The sequence below is a fragment of the Juglans microcarpa x Juglans regia genome, chromosome 8D (assembly GCF_004785595.1).
Source record: "Juglans microcarpa x Juglans regia isolate MS1-56 chromosome 8D, Jm3101_v1.0, whole genome shotgun sequence".
NCBI lineage: Eukaryota > Viridiplantae > Streptophyta > Magnoliopsida > Fagales > Juglandaceae > Juglans > Juglans microcarpa x Juglans regia.
The window spans coordinates 33,846,404-33,869,813 of NC_054608.1; the positions used below are offsets into that span (position 1 = coordinate 33,846,404).

The following is a 23,410-nucleotide window of genomic DNA, read 5'->3' on the forward strand; positions in this document are numbered from 1 at the left end:
TATCCGGGTCGGTTGTCAGTGCCGTTGTCGATGACCTATCTTGTATCTTCTTTTACTAGCAAAGCATCAATTGATTGGTTTTTATTAATGCCAGAAACAAGGAAACAACCAGCGGCATGGACGCAAGAACCCCAACGTTCTTAAATAGGCATTTGGACAAGTAGTTGCTTAACAATTCCCTCAAATGTCTCATACAAAACAAAAAACAAAAAGAAACAAAGTCGGGCCTTGGGGGGAGAGAGAGAAAGAACCTGTATAGAGAAGACTAAGAATAATAACATTTTCTATGAATTAAAATTCAAAAAACTGAACCCAAATGGTAAGTTCTCCGACGTTTTCATCCCATGTAAAACTCTGCGTGTCCACTGGTACCAAACAGGAAGTCCCTCACTTGGCAAAAATTAACTAATCAATCTTCACTGATGAGTAGATGAGCCTTGTGAACCAGAAGCAGGCATAGAAACCAATTGTACCAGTCAGCACGAAGAAAGCATATGAAGCGATCAGCATGTAGCCGAAGTACAGGATCCCAGACACTGGCTTAGTGATCTCAAGCTTAGTAAAGAAGTAGAAGGCAGCATAGAGGAAAAGGTAGAGTGCTGAAGAACCTGAAGTCAAATACGACCTCCACCACCAAAGGTAGTCCTCACTGCACAGCTGAAAGTAGCACAGTACAATTGTAATCTCGGCACAAGTGACAATAAGGATGACGAAGACAATGAAGAGGAAACCAAATATGTAATAAAACTGCTGCAACCATATTGAAGTGAGGATGAAAAATAGTTCAATAAAGACAGCACCAAAGGGGAGTATGCCTCCAATCAGGATAGAGAATGCTGGGTTCATGTACCAGGCCTGTTCTGGGATCTGCCTAGGGATCTTATTAGTTTTCACAGGATCCTCAATTGCAGGCTTCTTAAAACCAACATAACTACCCACAAAAACAAGTGGAACTGAGATGCCAAACCACAAAACAACCAGAGCAAACATGGTTCCAAATGGCACTGCCCCAGAAGACTTCTGCCCCCAAATTATAGCATTCAAGACGAAAAAAATGGCAAAGACAGTTGCGGGAAATGTGACAGCTGTTTTGAGAGTAATTTTCTTCCATTCTGTTCCCTTGAACATCTTATAGAGACGGACAGATGAGTATCCAGCAAATATTCCCATAAAGACCCAGAGTAGGAGCATAGCTGTCATCAAACCACCTCTGTTTGAGGGGGAGAGGAATCCAAGGACGGCAAAGATCATAGTCACAAGAATCATACCAAAAAACTGAACTCCTGTCCCAACATAAATACAGAGTAAGTCTGAGTTTGATGGAGGCCTGAAAACATCCCCATGCACTAGTTTCCAGCCTGTCTCTTCTTGGGCTTCTTCTTGGGTCTCTAATTGGTTGTACTTGGAGATATCCCGGTAAAGTGTCCGCAACATGATCATAGCTACCATGCCCGAGAGGAAAAGAACAATCATCAAAGAATTAACAATTGAGAACCAGTGAATCTGATCATCAGCCATCAGGAGATAGGTATCCCACCGAGATGCCCATTTCACATCACTCTCCTGCGAAGGTTAAACAAGGGACAAGATTTCCATAGAGAATGTCCAAATGAACCCAATGGAAAACAGCAAAATATTTTCTTTAGAAAGAGGCATGATAACTTTTTTTTTTTATCTGTAACAAAGAGGCATGATAACTGACCTGGAATTCCACATCATATGTAAATATAATTTCCTTCTTAGCTTCAACCTCTTGAGGGGATTCAGAGTTGGTAACTGTGCGCTTTGCATGGGGATCACAGGTTTTTAAACGGGTTTGTTCCTCTTTCCATTGACCGTCATATTCATGTTTGATACTGTATTAATCAAAATAATAAAATATCTTTAAACAGGCACAAACTATCAGTTTTTTTTTTTTTTTTTGGAGAAGTGAACAGGCACGAACTATCATTAGAGTTAAATTTGGAGAAATTAGTGCAGTAATAATAACATATAAAGGAATCCTGGAATAGTAGACTCTAACCTAAATGGTTTGACTTCAAACCCAACAATCCTTGATAGGTCTGTCACTGGATCTTTGTGATATTTGACTGTAAATATTAAGTGATTGTGGATAAAATGCTTTTCTTCCTTGCTCTGCAAACAATTAAGTTAAAAACTCAAAATTGCTTGTAGGACTACATAACTAAAATTTTTAGCTAGCTTGTTAAAACAAATGGTAATTGTGCCAGCACTTACCCCTGCATATTGTCCTCTGAGACCCACATGGAATCCATGTTGATAAACTATTGAATTTTCCTGATCAGGCCTTCTTATAGGAACAACCAGAGGAAGATTATCCAAAATCCTGAAATTCAGCACAAAGATAATAAAAACAAATTATGCCATACAAGTCAGTCATTTCTGTTCACATAAGATTACAATTCACATTCAAAATCCTCTAAAATACTTCCTCACATGTTCACCCGATACTCATCATCTATCTTTTCCTTGAACTCCTTGGCAGTTTTCGCATCAAGAGTTGTATGACATACAATATTGCACATCTTGGGTTCTCTCATTTTAAACTGAAACAAACAAATTCGTTTAGCAGCTTACCAATCAAACATAAGAAACTGAACAAGAGGACCTGTAAATTGCCTGAAAATTCTAACTTACTGCATAAGGAGAGTTTTCAATGCGATCACCACGAAGAACTTCCCCAAGATTTTCAGCACTGTCAACTATTTTTCCAGGACGACAATAAGGAAGGGAATAGTAGGAATAAGGAAGTTGGGTTTTGATAGACGTCAATTTGTTCACTTTCACCTTCAAATCATCCCCCTGCAACCAATGTGACATAAAACTTAAAGTCTACATCAGATCAATTCATCTAACTGGAAATCATTGCTAGTACACAACAGCAAAACATGACTACACAATTAGAAAACACATACAGCACACTTGATAAACAATTGGAGGATTGATCTCAATATACACGATTAAAATAAAAAATTAAACCTCTACGAATGAGGGAGTAGACCAGGTACACAGGGTGAAAGTGAACATCTACTTTCATACATCATATGCTCAAGTAACTCAACAGAGATTCAAAAAAGGAGTATTCTTCTCTGTAGAACTTCTGAAGCAAAGCTTAACTTCTCTCTCATTCATATAATGGGGTTTCACAGAGAGTATGCTTTATCTACATGAGTTGTGGAAACCCCTTTCACTAAAACTTGGAGACAGTCGCAAAGGGTACCTATAGGAACTAGGAAGCAATGTGAATCGCAGGAGTCAAGATATAATTTGTTACTAAGCTGCTTAAATCTGCATATTTTAAAGAGCCAATATATATCCCACCTTGCAAATACAGAAAAATTTTGGAAGTAACCCAGGAATTGGAAAACTTCAAAACAGATATCCCAAAAAAGAAAGGAAAGTTTGGGTAATAAAATCTCAGAACTTTTTCCAAATATAAATACTGTGAAAAAATGAATTCCATTATTAATTTTTATTCCACTTTGGTTCATTTCATTTTTCTCCATGGACAGCCAAATCTCCATCATTTTCGTCTAGATTCAAGAATTTTTCTTCTTTACTTCCTAAAATTTAGTCTAGAAACAGAAATCCTAAAATTTAGTCTAGAAACAGAAACGCATGATTAAAAACAACATTTAAAAGAAATGAAAGCAATAGCAAACCACCGACAAATTGAACATCCGTCAATGCGTAGCTAAGCATAAGCGAAAAACCAAGTTCAAAAAATAAAATTAAACAAAGATTAAATCAATTATAGAAGCAATTATTTTCTCCAGAAAATCAAAATTTAGAATAACTCGCACTCAATTGCCAAGCCTACACAAAGATCCAAAAAACGCTACCAAAGATCCAGCCCTAGATGCAACCACAACACAGGTATACACACACATATATAAAACACGTACATTTTTGAAATCTTGGGGAGCGACACCAGGGAGGTAGAAGCAGTGAGCAGCATGGACGAAGAACAAGACAAAAAGACTCAGACTCAAAGAGATCCACCGGTGAAGAGCGAGAGGTCCTCTCGCCATGGCTTCCGCAGAAATCTGAATTCTAGATCCACCAAAGGTCCGACCTTTCTCTCTCTAAAACCCTCTCTCTCTCTCTCTCTGAGAATCTCACTGGGGACTGGTATATGTCGAAGCTACGAGGCACGACCTGACCATATTGCTCCTTTATTGCCGTCCGATCTTTTACAAACCGCGCGATATGCGGTCGAGATTCGATCACCATAAACTCTTTCGTTCGTCAACGTTTGCTTCCTTCACTTATACGGTTCTAACTTCTACACATCTTTAGAGTACTTTTTTTCTTTTTAATACTTTTGTGAATTTCTTAAACTTCTTAATTATTAAAAATAATTTATTTTTAAAATTTTTATTTTTTATAATCTATCATTTCTAATCAATCATTACCCTTTTTTTTTTTTTTTACACACAAAAGTGACGAGATCAAAGAAATTTAGATAAGATATATATGATTCCATCTCATCTTATTTTATTATTATAAATTTTTTAAATTTTTATATAAAATATAATAAATAATTTAATTTTTTTAAATCTCAAAATAATAACAATATTAAAAAATAATATTCTAACAATATTTTATTCAACTCATTTAAAATCATCTCATTCCGCTATCTAAAAGGGCCCTTAATTGAAGATGACTATTAGGATTTTTAGATAATTATCATAAAATATCTTAGGAAATATATGGAATCATAATCCTAATTAAATGTTAAAACATTTTAAGATATATTAATTAACTAAATACATAGGGTTATAAATTATAAATAGCCTTAATTTTTTAATTAATAGAATAGATTTTGTACGACTGATTTAGTATATTTTTAAAAATTTAGACAATCACTTGAAATTATATATTACATCATTTTAAATTGATACGATAAAAATAAGAAGCAGTCCACTTTGTTTACTGATTAATACAATATTTTGTTCATAGTAAAAGAATGAGTAACTTATGGAGTAATCATTTTTCAGTTGGGTATCATCTCCTCGCACTATATACTTATTATTTTTTTTTAGTTAATTGAATTCTTTTACTCATCATCCATATACCATATATTTGATAAGATAAAAAAAAAAGATATTGTGTGTCATGTGTGATGTGTAGAGATGATGAATAGAATATTTCTTTTCAAATAGTGGGAGTGATTAAAATCTTATCTAAGGTTTTTTTTTTAAAAAAAAACATTGATTAAAAGGGATCTACAATATCATTGCATATTTAAAGCAAATCATGATTATGCAATATAGGAGTTACTTTAGTTTGATATGTCTTATTAAACTATTATTTTGAGATCAACATATAATATAATTTTATGTCTGAATTCTATGTAAAATTTGGAAAAAGATAAACACAATAAATAAACTTTATAATATTTTGTTATACTAAATTGTAAGATCTTGTGAATGATTTGATGTCTCCATCTTAATGAATAGACTATATTTCATGTTATGCTTTGTAACTTTTTTGCACTCACATATAGAAGACTAGAGACTAGAGTGCAGCAAGAGACTGTTGAAACTCCATACCCCAATTCCATGCAACCAAACAAGGCATATATATGGTAGGAAGGAGTTGATACAAGAAAATCTCAATTCAATAATAAGGTTTTAAATGTGTCCTGTTAATGTCAAGTAGTCACTTTCAGGGCCATTTTAAAATGTGTATAAAAATCAAGAAAGGTAAGTGGGGAATATGTGCCCTACTTGTATTTTTATAATAAAGGGAGAAAAGGTGGGGAGTCTCTTGTCCTATATTCTTTTGAGACACAAACTCTCAAGGGATTATTTTAAATGTGTACTATTAAATTGCACCTATCTATAATAAATCTTGAATCATTTGTAATGTTCCTTCAAATTGTAAATCTTTTTTAGTCAACATCTTAATTAGAAATTAATTTGCAATATAGTCCAAATAAGTAATTAACTTATTAATAGATGCCTTGAATTGCGGAGTATAAAAATGAGTCAAATTTACCTAAACTTGAGAGTCGGGAGAGAAACAGATACAACAATTGAGTCTTATAATAGTTATTGAACATTTGTGTTGTTCAAAAGTTCCACACGAACAATCATTTGAGGAGATTTCTCTCTTCAAGCATAACTAATTTCTAGTTTAGATATGACATTGGCCCGTTTGGATAGTGAGATGAAATGAATTGAGATGGTTTGTGAATAGTGAGATTATTAATTAAAATTAGATGAGATGAAATGAGATCCTCTGTATCCAAACGGTTAGTTAACCCTTTCAAATGTCCTTGAGCATAACATTTTATACCACATTAGTTGGTAGATTTAAAAGCATAATACAGCTACACACCAAACAATAAGACGCAAAGGAAGAGTGGGACAACCTAACAGAAGATTGCAAGGTGCAAGAGGGACCCCAAAATTTTGTCACTGCAACCACCACCTAAAGGCACTACACACCAATAAAATGGAGGTTTCTTCCCAATTGTAGCTTCTTTATTTTCGAGGGTCTTTGTATCATAAGAAGATGACTAAAAATACTTGTTTTTTCCATTAAATTTCCATTTGCCTTTTTTTCTGGGTACACAACATGATGAATATTCTGGGTTGCTTCATGAAGGGTATTGTTCAAATTGAAGCCGTACGCATGAGCCAACCTTGATATGAGTTTGCTTTACACAAACTATGTCCATTTCTACTATCCGTAGGAAATCTCAAACAGTTCTGTTTTCAATCCAACCTGCAAGCACAGCCAAAAAAGTTATCCCTTTGGTTGAATCTTTTGGACAGAATTCTCTTCTGCAACTGTATTTGGTCAATTTTCATTTTTCAGTAACGCATTGTTTTCTTGCTTCCATTGGACTTGAGGATTAAGCCACTGCCAGATCCGAAAGGGTATATAATGCTTATGTAAAGTCCAAGTTTTCTTATTCATCTTAAGTTCTTGAAAATAGACGTTCAGCATCATTGTGGTTCATGAAACCGCGAACCCTCTCACCCACCAACCCCCCATACATGAGCTGTCCCTGCTCAACTACTGCACTGAAAACAAATGGTGAAGGGTTTTAGCTTTAGAATATGCTAATAACAAATCTAAGTTTTGGTGCTCTTGTTTTCCTAAAGGATTTTGACGGGGGGATTTTTTTTTTTTCAAAAATAACCAAAAAAGAGATAACTTGATACGCAAGTGTACCCAATTCACTTTTAAGACGTTCATACGAAATCATCTCAAAACAACAAGCAACAGTGCACCCACCACTCTTACTGCTTTCAGCGGAGATTCCACCGCTACCATCGGTGGTTCCATTGTTCGCACTTTTTTGCAAACAACTTATTTCCGTCTTTTAAGACAACGCCCTCTTTATAGGACATGGGTGAAAACCAAGACATTGGTGACAAAAACCCGCTTTTTTATTTTTTATCAACCACTTTGTACTGTTGTTATTGTTCTGGGGTGCTTGTTGGGAAACCCCACCCCCCTCCTCTTGTATCATTTTTTCTAATGAAATATACTTGCTTGCTTAGGAAAAAAAAAAAAAAAAAGACATTCATATGAAATTACATCCATGCATTCTCAAAGCACCTCAAAAATTAGTTGAAGATCCAACATAACCAACAAAAAGTGCTCAAAATGGCTATCTGATCTTGGCAAGAATCAGTTGTCCTTGGCGCTCTAAGTAGAAGGCAAGGGATAGGACTCAAAACAACTAGCATTTTAGTTTTCCTCTTGAGTGGGTGGTTCTGGCATTCTCACGGTACGAGGAAGCATGAACTCAGCAAATATGGGATAGTGAGATGATGGATAGTACCCATCAATGTTATCATTCACCACTTCACAAGAAACGGGAATTAGAGATCTACCCCTGAAGAGAATCCAATCTACGTGTAGATCCTGAGTTTGGCGATCCCAGCAAAGGCAGAGAGCTCTGAAAATCAATTTGAGGTATTCAAGGGTTCCCTGTTTGTCACCTGACAAAATACTATCAAATGAGGCAATGGCTATAACATGTCCAAGGAGCAGTATACAAAGAGTAAAGTGATACCTTTGAATCCATGGTAAGTGCGTATGAGAGAAACATTTTTCCTCACACGGGCATTGGGCCACACATCCCTCATATCCCCTACCACACCATGCTCTCTGCAGGCAAGAGAAAATAGTAATATAGTTATACTTTTAACGGAAAAGGACTAACACATTCATTTTGCAATAAAATGCAAGAGGACATGTTAGGTGTTAACATCGAATACTGGACACGTTAGGATTTGCTAGGGGGTTCTTTTACCCTTCTTTTATGAGATTTTTTACAAAAAACCATATTAACATAGAATTGTTATTCAAGTAAGCATTATATTGAATAGATAAGACAGTAATGGAAGAGCCAAAAATTAAATTGACTGCCCAGACGAAATAAGAGGTTATGGGCCTTCACCCCAGGAAATATGTATACTGTTTGTTTATGCTTTTCTTTTCTTTTCTTTTCCTTGAAACATAAACATTGCATTCCAAACATAGAAGTAGTTGGATAATGAATCTTTTACACAATCTAGTTTTCCATGATCCCAATGTCTTTATTAATTACTTCATATTCCTAGGTCAGTTTTCGACATGAAGTATTCAAAACTCATAACTCAGTCATGAGTAAATTGGGGTAGCATGGGACCATAAAACATCTAGAGATCCATATGTCAACGACTACCTTGATCTCCCAAGAAGAAAACGCCCCGTAGTTGATTCCTTTTGTGTGTTGAAACCTCCACAGTATACTACAGGTAAGCTAGGAGGTAGGGATGCAATGTGCTGCCATGTAAGTAAAGCACTTCGTCTACGAGCACGAGGACTAAACTCATCGATGTTTGTGTTGACTATCTGAAATGAAAACCCTGGTGGCTCAACTCCTTTCAGTTGGAATGTGTGGACATCACATGTCAAAGAAGCAAAGAATACAACACTCTTGGATAGAAGAATGAAACATTACGTAAAGGGCAGTTTATTTAAGATAAAGTTGACTTATAAGGATATCACCCATGTTGCAATACATGGAACAACAGAGCCCCACGACATGCTTCCAGGGACAGAAGGCGACTCTGACAACCAAAAAGTTCCACCTTCTACCAGCTCTACCTTCATTATTAGAAGAGAGAAGTAAGGCCAATTGTTTTCTGACAAACAGCAATAGAAGGATATGCCACATTGGAAAATGCAATCAATCTTGTACCTTCTCCTTGTCATAGAAGATGGTGCAGTGTTCATCTGAAGTATCTTGGGATCCTTTCCTAGATATTCCAAATTGATCATAACCTAATATATAATATGAAAGAAAGATAAGAGTCTAGTTACAAGCTGATTTCCATATATAGAATGGTGATAGCTTTTATGTTTTTTCTAAAAATAATGATAATAGCACAGAGAGATTTGATTGCATCTATGGATACATATGGATATGGTAGATACTGAACGCATCTAATATGACAATGCTAGATACACACTTGGTCTTGATTAATAATCTTTCCATCAGAATGAACAAGTATATATGTAGACCTGGCTGGGACGGAGATCTGATCTATTCCAACCATAGCTATATATAAGCAAAGGCATGACATATGTAAGCTCAATGCCATCAGACATCTCAGATGTTTGGTGATCGGGCACCAAATGGAAATGTTTTATATTCAATGTAAGAATAAATGCAGGCGATACACAAGCGATGAATGTATCTAAGTAATACAAGTACAAAATCTGTCTTTATTCCATACTATCAGAAAAAATATTTAAAGCCAACTTCTTTGACTATAAACCTAAGTTCATAAGTTTTATAATAATTAACTCCTGAGACGAGAAAATAAATTACCTGGCAAGCCCTGCTGAAGGTAATCCAATTGGGATTTCACTCCTGAACCCAGATAGAAAATAAAAACGAAATGAATTAGTAGAAAGAAAGCCAAGCCATCACCATCTTAATGGGAATGAACTTAGCCCAAACTATATGAGGCAACACAAGTACCCTAAGGATATTTACTTCAACCCAATCCAATGCATCTGTCCTCCAAAAGGAGTATGATTTCTAGAGTACGAAGTAAGCAGAAAGAACCCTTCAATTTAAGAAATCATTCACCCAAATCTTTGTTCGCTAGCCAAGTATTTCAAACAGTGAGACCCAACTACATCCTATAAGAAAAAAACCCCACATCCAAACTACCAATCAATGAAGACCCAGAACAACCACTTCAAGCAAATAACGATCACAACCAAGATCCACAGATATAGAGACATGCACAGAGGAAGAGAGACCTTGTTGGGTACAGAGGATCATTGGGGAGTAGCTGGTGATGACGCTGAGACACAAATCCCTCCTCTTTTCCCATGAATTAAGACTGTCTGGTGGCTGATCTTCGTGTAGGTTGAAGGTCATCACTGTTAAGGAAACACTCATTTTTTTTTTTTTTTCAAATCTGTCTTTATCTCTTCCTATACTTCCTTTTTTGCTACATGATCATCATTCAAATAATGCTCCACAAAGAGGAAAGAGCAAAGTGAACAACTTTATGCATATCCGTTTCTGCCTCCAACAGAAGATTGAATGGTGCAGAGTGCAATTTTGAAGTGAGAGCCGAGAGAGAGACTCGAACCTCAATCATGTCTGAACTGAGAACCTGCCTAGGATTATTGTTGGGTTTTGACTTTGCACGTGCGAGGTCAAATATATGGACCCCTAGGACGCATGTGTCATGACGAATGCTTGGTTTAAGAAACAAGTATGGTTAGACTAATGGTTTTTCATAAAAGAACATTAGCACATGTTATGATGTTTATAATATGAATAATTCTACTTATTATCTTTATACATCATATATCATATTATTTTTATTTTTATTTTTATTTTTATTTTTATTTTTTCTATAACAAGTATGTGGTGTATGGATGATAAGTAGAACAACTCAATTAGTTTAACAAGAATAAAATAAAATAAAAAATAATTTTAAAATATGTAAAGTGTATGGTATGGGATTATGAATAGCATCCCTATTATAATATTCTAAGGGTGCGTTACCAAACTCACCTCAACTCATCTCAACTCATTATTACAATTTTTTCAAATCCCAATACAAAATATAATAAAAAATTTAATTTTCAAATTTTAAAATAATAATAATATTAAAAAATAATATTCTAACAATATTTTATCATCACAACTCAACTCAACTCAACTCACTTTAACATCTACACACACTCTAATTCCTAATTGGACAAAAGATTCAACTTATATAGAATAATGTTAAATATTATTTTAGAGTGTGTAAATCTTGTACACTATCTTTAAAAAAAAAAAGTAAGATCTAATATAATAATATTTGTTTTTTCACATAAATCTCAAACTTTTACTATTTTTCTCAAAATGGGTATTCGAGGCTTTTTCTTTTTTCTTGAAATAAGTGTTCGAAACTTGTATACTCTATCTATGACTACATAAAAGATCAGATCTTTACAAATCGGGGATGAATAAATACAGATATGATATGGGGTGTTTTTCACTTTTCAGTCCAAACAAGATGGAAGGCACCAGCTATCTGTTAGTTTTGCTTTCAAAGTCTGCTTTTATGCATTTGATTTTCTTTGTAGGAGAGTAGGATTAAAGACTAAATCTCATCCATTACAGAAAGTGTGATGGATGCACATATATCACATGATTACCTTAACATATATGATAAACATAATGATTACCTTAAAATATTTGTTTGTTTTTACATGATTACCTTAACATATATGATGATACTGGGAGAGATCATGCTTTAGCCAAATTGTTGCATCCCTTCGGACCAAAGATTCTTTGCACTTTTTAGGATAATCTACTTTATAGGTATATTTTTAAGAGAAATGATTTGGGTCTCGAATTTGGGTCTCAAAGCTGTGTCCCGAATCTCCCTTTTTTTTAGTGATTAAGGAAATATTATTTTTAATGATATTGTGAATTTTTTATCCTTTTAAAAAATATTTATGATGATTAAAAAAATACATGAAAAATAAAAAATAAAAATAAAATAAATAAAATACACGTTCATGACACATTTTTTATTTAATTATTTTTTTAGTAACCGTAGCAGTTCTCTATTTTTAATAAATTCTAATCATTACTTTCCAATAATGATGTATATATATTGTCACATCCACCTTTTAATAAATCTCGAAACAACGTTTGAAAATGTTGTCAATTTAAAGTAAAATTATACAAATATTGTAAAAGGATTTGTGTCTTTAATATTGTGCTTTGTTGGAAGAATAGAACTGCACTTAATGAAAAACGTTCTTTGTGAGTAATTTTTTAAATGAGTTTAAGATTACATTATAAACTTCATCCAAACGTTGTTAATAATTTTTTACAATGTTAAGAAATGATATTTATAGTAATAAAATATATAAATGTCACGCACTAGTTTTTTAAAAAAATAATAAATATAAATCTCACATTTAAAAATTATTTTTTTAAAAAAATTGCGTAAATTTCTTTCAATCTATAACTACATCTAGAATTATTCAAACTGGAAATGATTCCACCGTTCGAAGAGATTGATTATTTGATTGTTGAAAGAAAACAAAGAAATAATTATATAGACCATTCAAATTTCAAACAGATTGTTGAAGTTGGAACCAAATAGTTTTCATTTACTGCAACCAACTCAAAACAAGGATGTGCCTACAGCTCATCATTTCTCAACTCCTCCAACAATTTATTCATTTCAACTACTCTCATCGTTAGAAACTCAAGATGCACCTGCTTCATCCTTCCTGTTAATTGGCAGATGTGTATGAGATTCCAACGGTACATATATATATATATATATATATATATATATATATATACTTCAACATCTGTATCTAAGAAGAGTTCTTCAAAACCCACTCCACCAAAGTAGAAATGCCGAAGCCTGTTGCACTGCGTTTCTTATCGTTCCAAACCGGGCCAGCCATGTCAATATGCATCCACTGAACCTTCTCATCAACAAACTGCAAAAGCACAGCACACATTTCAGAAATCCCAAAGCAACTGCGGATATTGAAGAGAGAACTTTGGACAAAATAAAGGAAGCAAATTGCATGGGGACACCATAATCTTCCATCTAAATACCCCCTCCTCCTTTCCTTTAAGGGAAGGAATAAAAAGAAAAGGATGAAAGCACCACAATACTCAGAGAGAGAGAGAGAGAGAGAGATGGAGAAGAAAGAGAACCCACACGTTGTGTTTCTATCATAATGAGTCTCTAAGCAACACATATTAAGCAGAAAACATTTAATAATTCACCATGAAAAATCATGGAATCATATACCTGCTTCAAGAAGAGAGCAGCAGTGATAGCACCACCTGGACGACCGCCGGTGTTGACCATATCAGCTACTCCCGATTTCATGGACTCCCAATAACCTTCCTCCAAAGGCATTCTCCAAAGTTTCTCCCCACTGACCTCCGAAGCTGCCAATACCTCCTTGGCCAAGTCATCGCTGGGTGTAAAGATACCTATAAAGAGAAAAGGTTTGCTATCAATTAGTAACTGGTATTCTGATTACCTATCCAAAAAAAATAAAAAAACTGACTGGTATTCAAAGGACTCAAGTTGTCAAGTAGTTCAGAAGTAAATGTAGGTAGTAAAAGCAGTCGTATTAATAGCTCTAGGAAAATTGCAAACATACCCTAAATGTTTTGACACAATTCAGAATCACCAACGTATAATAATTTCTGATACACTGCAGCTAAGGATTTTTTTTTTTTTATTATTATTATAAGTGGAGTTGAGTAAATTTTCAAAAACCAGTGTGCTATTCTTCCCTTTTTTTTCTTCTTTTACACCACATGCATCAAATTCATCTTTCTATTTCCTTTTAAAAAAAAAATAGAGTGATTCTCAGAACTCTAATCCCAGCAGGAGTACAAACCTCAAATACATAGTTCATCATCATGATTATAATAATATGTAGATACCTGCAATTGACGGGCCAAGAGCCACTACGCAAGCCCCTGTTAAAGTTGCCAGGTCAACTATCTGTAGAACAATTAATGGTAGTGTGAGCACCAAACACAAAACAAACATCTTAACAAGGTTAGAACTCCTTAAAAGAGAGAAAAAAGAACAAGGTTTCACAATGACATGTATACTTCAATTAGATTCAAACAGGTTATAGATCTACAGAGTACAACTGCTCTCTAGTTTCCAAAAAAGAAAAAAACAGGAACATTTTATGAAGCACAGCTTTCTATGGTTGATACCAGGCAGGAATTTGACACTTTCTATTTTAGAAACCGAAATTTGACACTCAACTTTGTTTTCTGCAACAAAAACTAAAGGGCAGCAAACCGCTATTATTTTTCCCTTGGAATCAGGATGAGAGCATCAGTGATCAAACATCAAACAAACACAAATTCTTACATCCTTTCAAACAACTACGATAATATAGTATATATCATGATTCTTCAAATTATCTAATACATGTAAGTATTACCTTCTCAACACCTTGGTTACAAGCATATACCAAAGCATCTGCCAGTGTAAGCCTGCCCTCAGCATCAGTGTTATTAACCTGCATTAGAGATTGAAGGCAACTAAAAATTATCTGTTTGTAGAGGATCATCTGAAAATGACTGGAAAATTGTCCTGCCAGTCCATCTAGCAATCATTTCATTACCTGTACTTGCATTTTTTACTGGATAACAAATACAGTATGATAATCTTTAAGTCAAGGCACTCTAGCATGTAACCAATGAGCAGATCCAAACAAATGTAATTTGATTCAAGTGTATTGTTATTATACTCCATATATCTTTCAATTGCATTTCAGAAACCTTTCTAATGCATTTGAAATATTTTTTTATTTCAGAACAGCGCAATCATGTTCCATATACAAAGTCATCACTATGATTGGGCTCTAACGACTCAAGAAAAAGCTCAAATTATGTCTAGGCTTATACTCCAAAATGGCTTAGTAAAGTTACAACTCAGTATTAGATCTCATGCCGACCAGAAATGTGGGACTTGAGAAACCTATATAAGGTCATGAAGATTGCAACATCTCAAATTAGTATAAGAAGCCGGTGCTTGAGATCTCATATTGCCTTAGATGGGGAAATTCTTGCAGCTTATAATGATTACAAGATGCTCCAATTGTAATTTGCCTTTTTAGAGTATAAAGACAGATATAGCAAGAGAATTCTTTGGATAGTTACACGAGCTACTTTAGAAAATAATGGATGTCATCACCTATGGTGTGAAGATTTAATAGTTTAGCCCGTGCTCCTGTCTATGCAATTAGCACCGCTCTTAAGATAAAGGCATTTCAAGACATCCAAAAACTGGTGTTGAACTCCCTTAATGAATATTAACTTTTTTTATCGGTTATATACAAGAGCAATGCCTAAGCATGCTAGTTTAGTGATACAAGGAATTCATGAAAAGTCATGCTGTGAAAATCAGTTACAATTGACCGATGGAGTAAAGTATTACAAATAAGTTTCTAAGCTCATCCATTGATCTATATGAATTATAAGTTCATTTTTACAAAAAGTTGACATATACTATGAAGAAACCAATGGGGCCGATCAAAATTAGATGGAACATCCAAACATGCCCCTGCATAAGTTTTATTCATAAAAGAAAGGTCCCTGCATAAGTTTTCATCATTTTGATGAGTTCCAGATACTGCAATTAGGGGGACCCAATTAAGCTTGACCCAGTTAAATTACTGCATTCAATACCCAATCGGGCCTGGTACAAGAATGAATGAAGGACTTTAAGATGAAGTTTGGCTTTGGGGAAAAGAAATAGAAAAAAATTATGTGAAATGCCTATAGACTCCCTGATATGCATTAAAACACATTTTAAAGCTGACACAATCCAATGAGTCAAATAGACCTCTCACAAGTTCATTATCTCATTAGCTCTTCACAAACCAAAGAATCCATACCTCAATAGTCTTTCCATTTGAGGCCGTAACAATGTCTCCAGGCCTCATGCCTGTTCCACTTATCATGTTCTCACAAGCTGCCACAATGAAATGAACCTACATAGACAAAACAGTTAAGATAAGGCTTAGATTCCACTGCTTAAATTACTAAAAAAATATAAATTAAGAGAAACAAAAAAATTAAGAGGACGAAAAACTCATCAATTTGTATAATGTCCATTGCACCAACATATGGAAAAAACATCAAATTTCTGACCTCTACTCCCGGTGGTTTAATTAAACCAATAGCTTTTGCCGCCCCTAGAACTGCTGCTGAACCCCCCATATCAAATTTCATGAGCTCAATGGAACAGCCAGGTCCAGTTTTGATGTTGTAGCCACCACTAATATCATAAATGGATTAAAACTCAACAACTGATATAAACTAAAAGCCAGCAACAGCAAAACAATAACACATTAGAAATAGTCCAACAACTTCTTCATAGAAAATCGCATGTCCATCACCATCAGAATAGGCAAGGAAAGAAATTGCAAATAGAAGAAAAAATTACAAAATTATGCAGTGCAATGTCCTGCACTAGTGAGAAGACAAAGGAGTCACTCGCCAGTTGGGTAGTCATGCTCCAGACATATCGACTACTACATAAATCACAAATCACAACTAACTTTCAATTTCAGTGTGGGCATCATACTTTGGACATCCGAAGAATTATACGCAATGAATATTCATTCTTTAACTCTTCATCCAAGTGATGAATGAACCGGTAAGATGCACCTCGATGTTTAAATCATATATTCACCTGTCAAAGGTCAACCCTTTTCCAACTAAGGCCAGCTTGACTTTGGCAGGTCCACTTGGAGGTGTGTAATGCAAATGTATGAAGTGAGGGGGATTTGCAGAGGCTGCAGCGACACCCAGATACGACCCCATCTTCAATTCTTTGCACTGCTCAGCATTTAAAATTGTAGCAGAAAAAACATCGCCGTACAAGGAAGCAATCTTTGAAGCCTCTTCTGCCAGCATCGCTGAAGTATAAAAGTCATAGCATACAATTAGTACCAATTATTAAATCATTTTGTAATAAACAAAAACAGATAAAACAAACTGATAGCTGACAGAGTAGAAGTTTTCTACCCGAAGATTGTTTAATGCAAGATAATCTAGAACTTCCTAAGAAATAACTGCAGGATGTCAGAATGATGTATCATTCATAAGTGTAAGTCATACGAACCAGGGGTGAGGACATTAGCCGGTGAATTCACAAGCTCTCGCCCAAAAATCACTGCAGAAGAAACATCTTCCGCTTGCTTGAGCTTCTTTTCCAGATCAGGTCCAGTTCCAAGGCCAAGAATGTCCACAGACTTAAGAGCTGGTTTCTTGGACTCTGATCTGTACCTATTATCTTCATATAACCCGAGCACAGTTCCTAAGACAATTCAACCATTATACCAAGTTAAGCAATGTTTTAGCACAAATATGTTACCTAGACAATTATGAAGTATAATTCAATGAATCATAAATTTAGAACCAGATGCTATTGCTGTAGCCGTATAAAGTTTTGATTCAGCAGAGAGCCCCTCAGAAGAGGCCAGAGCGACAGCAACATCACTTGCTTGAGCAGCCTTGGCTGCTGCTCCAACAGCCTCGCCAAGACCCCGAAAAGCAGCCGTAGTTGATGCAGACTGTCCAAGACCAATCAAAACCACCCTCTTCGAGCCAAGACCAGGAAGCCTAAGAACCGTTGACTGGCCAGTCTTTCCTGTAAAATCCTCCTCAGAAGAGACTTCAGCCAACAAACCACCCAACTGAGAATCTAGCTTCCTCAAAAGTGAATTCTCAAACTTTGAGTTATCATCCTTCGACATGTCTTTCTCTGTTACTCCCACTGCAAGCATGTCTCCTTTCCATTCCGTCACATCAATCTCTTTCGCAGCAAACGAGATCTGTTAGCAATTTTCACAAACATATAAAAGAAATTTCAGCATTCATCAATTCCAACCAAAACAACCAAAGCCTCTTATTCACGGAATTGCGTCGCTAATAACTAAACCAATGATATGTTGAGAAAGATTCTATCAAGTATATAATATAACGAGTTACATTTAAACAGATAAATTGAAACATGTGATTTTATCACACGCATTGACCCAACAACACGTGGGTTCAATTAGACGGATATAACCCCGCAAACAAAGATCAAACTTTTAGAAAGTTAGCCCGGATAATCCATCAAAATAGTTTAACCAATGAAGCAAAAACAGTGAAAATTCCACCGAGTTCAGACTCAGAAACTCATGACTATTAACTCAATTATCCACAAATAAATTAGCCAAAAACGATCAAGATGAAAACAAAAAACAAACTGGGTTTCACAGAGAGAGAGAGAGAGAGAGAGAGAGAGAGAGAGAGACCTCTGGGGCTTCGACGTTGGCAGGCAAAGTGAGCCCGAGAGTGTCCGGGGCGAGCGTGTGAGCCATGAACCGATCTCTGCGAGAGCAAAAGGGTGAGACCGCAAAAGAAACCCGAAGTGCAGTCGAAGACCGTAGCCTGGTGAAAAACAAGGACGACGAAAAAGAACGAGAAGACGGAGCAGCAACTAGTGTGCCAGCCAAAGACACAACAATGGTGGCCATTTTGGGGCCTCTATCTATTTATAGTGACAGTCACCCCCAGTAATGTTGACTCTTGAGGGGCCGAAGATGATGGGGCCGTGCCGTAGATTGACATCACCAACTGGGTAGAGAATCGAAGCACCTGCCACAGTTCCCCTGCCAGTTGCCAAGCACTACGAGTCTTGCTTTTTCTCCATTTTAGTTTTAAACAAAGCATGTTTTGTTCCTTCAAATCCTATGCTAAAGCATTAAAGCTTAGTCCTTTTGTGTGATTAAGGTTCAGTTTTGTTGGTATTATGGCATGAACTAAAGCATATGCCATTTACACTTTTTAATTTTTCAAACTATAATCTTTCATGGAATTCCTGCATTTTCAATGTAATAGATGTGTAATATTCTCTATCATTATGATGATGGCACTAAATTTTTCTAACAAGATTTAAAAGATATGAACCCGCGACATCGTGTGATTAAGCACAATCCATTTTCTAATCTTGTGATATCAAAACATATATATTATAATTTTAGGAAATGGGCGATTGACAAAAATTTGTAACTTTTTTTTAATTATCATCCTTTGAATATGAACTAAATATTTAGAGTCTTTTTATAATTATGGCTCGTTTAGATAGTAAAATGAGATGAGATAGTTTTAGATAAGTTGAATAAAATATTATTAGAATATTATTTTTTAATATTATTATTATTTTGAGAGTTGAAAAAGTTAAATTATATATTATATTTTGTATGAAAATTTAAAAAAATTGTAATAAAGAGATGAGATGAATTGATAATATTTTTATATCTAAACGAGACCTTAATATTCAATATTTATGCAGGCGTGGTCCGATTTTGCTTGAAATTTGTGTAGTTAAATAATGAGGTTTTTTTTTTTTTTTTTTTTAAGAAATGATAGAGTTACAACCTCTTTATAATTTTTCTACCATCTTTAAATAAAATAATTTTTTTTAAATATTTATTTTAATTTTGATTTTGATTTTGATTTGATGTGTTTAAATTATTTTTTTAAATATTATTTTATTGATAAGTTGATAATAAAATATAAATAAATTGTAACTCTATCATTATTATTAATTTTTTAAAAAGCCCATTAAGTCTCGTACAAAACATGCTTATAGATGTTTTAGATGTGGGCTACACCAATTTATTATCTGCTTAATTTCTTATTTACTTCCAAATCACCTTAATTTATGTATATGAAAAACAAAAAATTACTGATTCCAAGTTGTCCTTCACTGGTTACAAGTTGTCCTCCATTTTCGAGCCCTTTTATGGCATTATCCATGGCACACTCACCAAGAAATGTTTAGTAAGCGCATTCATATTAGTCTATATATATATATATATATATATACACATAATAAGAGTCTAAATTTATCTACATTAATTTATATATATCTATATATTTAGCTAGTTATGAATAATACTTATTTAAATTTGAAGAGCTATTATTCACTTTACAAAATATATTTTAATCATTATTTTTTCTCCTCCCACTCTCTCTCATAATCATTTCCTCTTCTCTTTCCTTTAACAACACAACAAATATTTATCTACATATTCATTTTATTATTATAATATATTCTATATTTTTTTCATTTTATTATATTTTTAATATAATATATAAAAAACTATATTTTTTATTATTACATTTATATTATTAATATCAAATGTATGTAGTGGATGTTAATTGTAAAATATATATAAAAAAAATTGATTTTAGAAAAAAATTAATAATAACAATAAAATAATATTTTATTATTATTTTGTCTCAAATATACATAAGTCAATATGAAAGTTTTGCTTAAATGACAAAATAGATATGTAAAAGATGTGATTTTATATATGTATATGCATAGACCAATGCTAATACTCTAAGTAAGACCATTTTCTTTTAGAAAATGATTTTTTCACAGGTGGTGCACCGAAATTTTTTTAATTTTTTTATTTAATGATTATGTGAGTATTTTTAAATAAATATTTAATTTTTTTTAAATATCTAAATAATTTTAAAAAATAATGAAAAAAAAAGGAAAAAAAAAATCTTAACTTATCATAGTGGATTTGGACGTGGCAACATCCTTTCTTTTCGGATGGGTAATATTTTCGTGGAGTGCGTTCACTGTATTTGATAATTACTTTTAAAAAGAATGGAATTTTTATTAAAGAATTAAAAAAATTATCTAAATTTTATATTTATTATTTGTTTAAAAAAGATTATGTACGTTTTAAGAGGTATAAAACTCATATTTTTTTAAAAATAAATAAATAAATTTAATATTCCTATAAAAAAAAAAAATCTACTTTTTAACAATCAACTACGTGTTACAAAGAAAATGCATACTTTAAACTATCACTACTACTATAATCAAGTTCAATAATATGCATTAATGAGATGAATTTATTACTGTCGAATGGGTAGTTAAGATCACTCTTGGATTTACTATATGAATTTTAAGATTTAAAATAAAATAGCGATACACATAAAATATATTTATAATATTTATCATTATGTGATAATATTTAATCATATATATATTTATTGTAGATATATATATATATATATATATTTATCATTACTAGATATATCCGCATTAAACAATCCTACACAACCATGTATATTATTCTTTGTCCCAAAAAGTAATCTTGGGGAGGATTTTTATGCTCCCTGTAAACTTAAAAAACTCTTATCCGAGCATGGCATCTTTCATGGTGCGTAGTACAAAACACATCTCACCCAATTGGGAATCTATATGAACTTTCACATGAATTTTGATTGATGCAATAGAGAATAAAAGACTACGAGCAAAGAATATGGATTCGATATCAAAATATTTTAGCTTAAAGTTATGGATTCGATACTTATTTTCCTAAAGTTTTAAAGCTTAAATTACAATAAAAGATAGTTATATGAAGTAGTTGTTCTTGTTTTAAGTTTTCTAAATAAGATTAAATATTTAATAAAATATAATTTAAAAAAAATCGTAAGGTAATAGATATATAAGTTTTGCGTACTCTCTTAAAAAAAAAAGTAAAGTTTACCATTAGAATTGGAAATATCATTTCTATTTAATAAACACAATGAAATTAATTTCATATAGTTATCTAACTCTCACTTTGGGTTTAGAATTTGAAGAGAATTTAGAAATAATCTTGATTAACTTAACATAAAAACAAGGAGCAATTTAAACTATTACCAAAGTTAAAGATGTGTCTTTGTGAATTCATACTCATGGTCCCATGTTAGGTTGATGGGTTTTCCATCAAATTAAAAAAAATTATCCATAATTTTGTGCTTTATTCTCATATATTAAAATATCTAAAACAGCATTCTAAAATCAGTTCCTCTTTAGAGCGGCATATCCTATGTAATGAGTTTATCGAAAGCCAATAAGGAGTTGACACGTTAGCTAAGCACATATTAACAATCTGAACCGCATCGCGCCATAGGGCAAAAACTAAACCCTGGGAACCCACTTCGACAAAAATGAAAGAAAATTGCTACAGACACAAAGAAGTTACACAAAATAAACCCACAAACTGATGTAGTTTCATAGAATTCATTATACCTACTTTATAATAAAAGTAACTTTACAATTTGACATACCACATTAAATTATATCAGTTTGTAGATTTATTTTTGTACAATTATTTTGTAGCTAAAGTATTTTCCAAAAGGAAAACAATTCCTCTTTGCACTGTTGTCCATTCAACAAATGAACACATTGTTGCCCATTCAAAAGAAAATCCACTTGCTTCAAAAGAAAATCCACTTTTCCCCAAAGTGTAAATGTAATTTATGTTTGGCTAGGATTAGATGAGTCTGTATTTAATTCGAATTATGGATGAATGTAATTTTAAATAGGACTCTAGGATTGCATCCGATAAATATGAGTATTTATCCGATAAAGATAAGTGTTTAAATTGTAACTCTTATCAAATCTTGTTAATATTATAAGATAAGAGTCTACAAGAGTCATATGTATGTTTCAGGCCTAAGAGTTAGTTGAAGAGATAAAGATGCAAACTTTATTGAAGAAACTGAAGCTGATTTGAACTCGACCCAATCGAGAAGAAGTGATCCAGTCCGAGATGTTCACAAATAGTGAGCAACGTATCTGACTGAGATTCTTGATAAACCTGTCAGCAAAATCCTTCTCTAAATCAATCACAGCATTGCCTATTTGTAGAGGAATCGGCTGAGGGTTTCGAGTAACACTTGAATAACACACATTCACAAGTATTAAGGGGCTTGAAGATCTGGGTAAAACTTCAAGAGATCGTGCAAGAGTCTTGAGAGAAGAATTTTTCAAAAGGCTCAATCCGTGGGATTGAGCGAGAGCATACTCTAAGGGGAAGTTGCCGTGTTCATGTTCAACCACTGGAGGTTCCAATAGGAAAGATAAAGATTGGAGAATGTCAGAGGTTTTGACTACTTACTGCGGTAGAAGACAAGAGGGTCGCGTGTCTAGTTACAAAGGTTTTGTAAACATTTTACTTTTAATACTCTCAATCGATAAAATTGGTTTTCCTAGGTTTGGTTGTCCCGTAGGGTTTTACCTTTGAGGAGTTCTTCAAAAGATTTCCCTTCGTAACCAAATTATTGTGTTAATATTCTTAATATTTTATATTAGTTACTAATCCGTGCTAATAACTTTTGTTTACCATTAATGTGAATAATTAGGGGTACTTGAGTAATTTCACGAAGCATGTCGCAAACCCATGAGACTTCGATCTTCATTGATAGCTGGACATTGTGGAAAATGTTGCAAGACTATTTTGAGCACCATGTACATACACAAGCTACATTTAT

General features: G+C 33.6%; 3 protein-coding genes across 3 annotated transcripts; all 3 read right to left on the bottom strand.

Annotated features, from left to right (window-relative positions):
- Positions 1 to 119: 119 nt before the first annotated feature.
- Positions 120 to 4,166, bottom strand: LOC121241787 (transmembrane 9 superfamily member 8-like). The gene is made up of 7 exons (XM_041139637.1): positions 3,927 to 4,166; positions 2,659 to 2,823; positions 2,458 to 2,567; positions 2,239 to 2,347; positions 2,024 to 2,136; positions 1,703 to 1,856; positions 120 to 1,563 (listed from the first exon to the last, which is right to left on the bottom strand). The coding sequence occupies exons 1-7, from the start codon at positions 4,050 to 4,052 to the stop codon at positions 406 to 408; spliced, it is 1,935 nt and encodes a 644-aa protein (XP_040995571.1). The 5' UTR covers positions 4,053 to 4,166; the 3' UTR covers positions 120 to 405.
- Positions 4,167 to 7,587: 3,421 nt separating this feature from the next.
- On the bottom strand, positions 7,588 to 10,672 carry LOC121243543. The gene is made up of 7 exons (XM_041141670.1): positions 10,306 to 10,672; positions 9,866 to 9,907; positions 9,233 to 9,315; positions 9,037 to 9,138; positions 8,714 to 8,928; positions 8,060 to 8,154; positions 7,588 to 7,985 (listed from the first exon to the last, which is right to left on the bottom strand). Exons 1-7 carry the CDS (start codon positions 10,445 to 10,447, stop codon positions 7,732 to 7,734), a joined length of 933 nt encoding a protein of 310 aa, XP_040997604.1. The 5' UTR covers positions 10,448 to 10,672; the 3' UTR covers positions 7,588 to 7,731.
- Positions 10,673 to 12,591: 1,919 nt separating this feature from the next.
- Positions 12,592 to 18,758, bottom strand: LOC121242765 (leucine aminopeptidase 1-like). Its single transcript, XM_041140717.1, has 10 exons — positions 18,376 to 18,758; positions 17,493 to 17,907; positions 17,196 to 17,390; positions 16,764 to 16,989; positions 16,220 to 16,346; positions 15,964 to 16,059; positions 14,506 to 14,583; positions 13,988 to 14,048; positions 13,338 to 13,525; positions 12,592 to 13,017 (listed from the first exon to the last, which is right to left on the bottom strand). Exons 1-10 carry the CDS (start codon positions 18,595 to 18,597, stop codon positions 12,889 to 12,891), a joined length of 1,737 nt encoding a protein of 578 aa, XP_040996651.1. The 5' UTR covers positions 18,598 to 18,758; the 3' UTR covers positions 12,592 to 12,888.
- Positions 18,759 to 23,410: the final 4,652 nt, after the last annotated feature.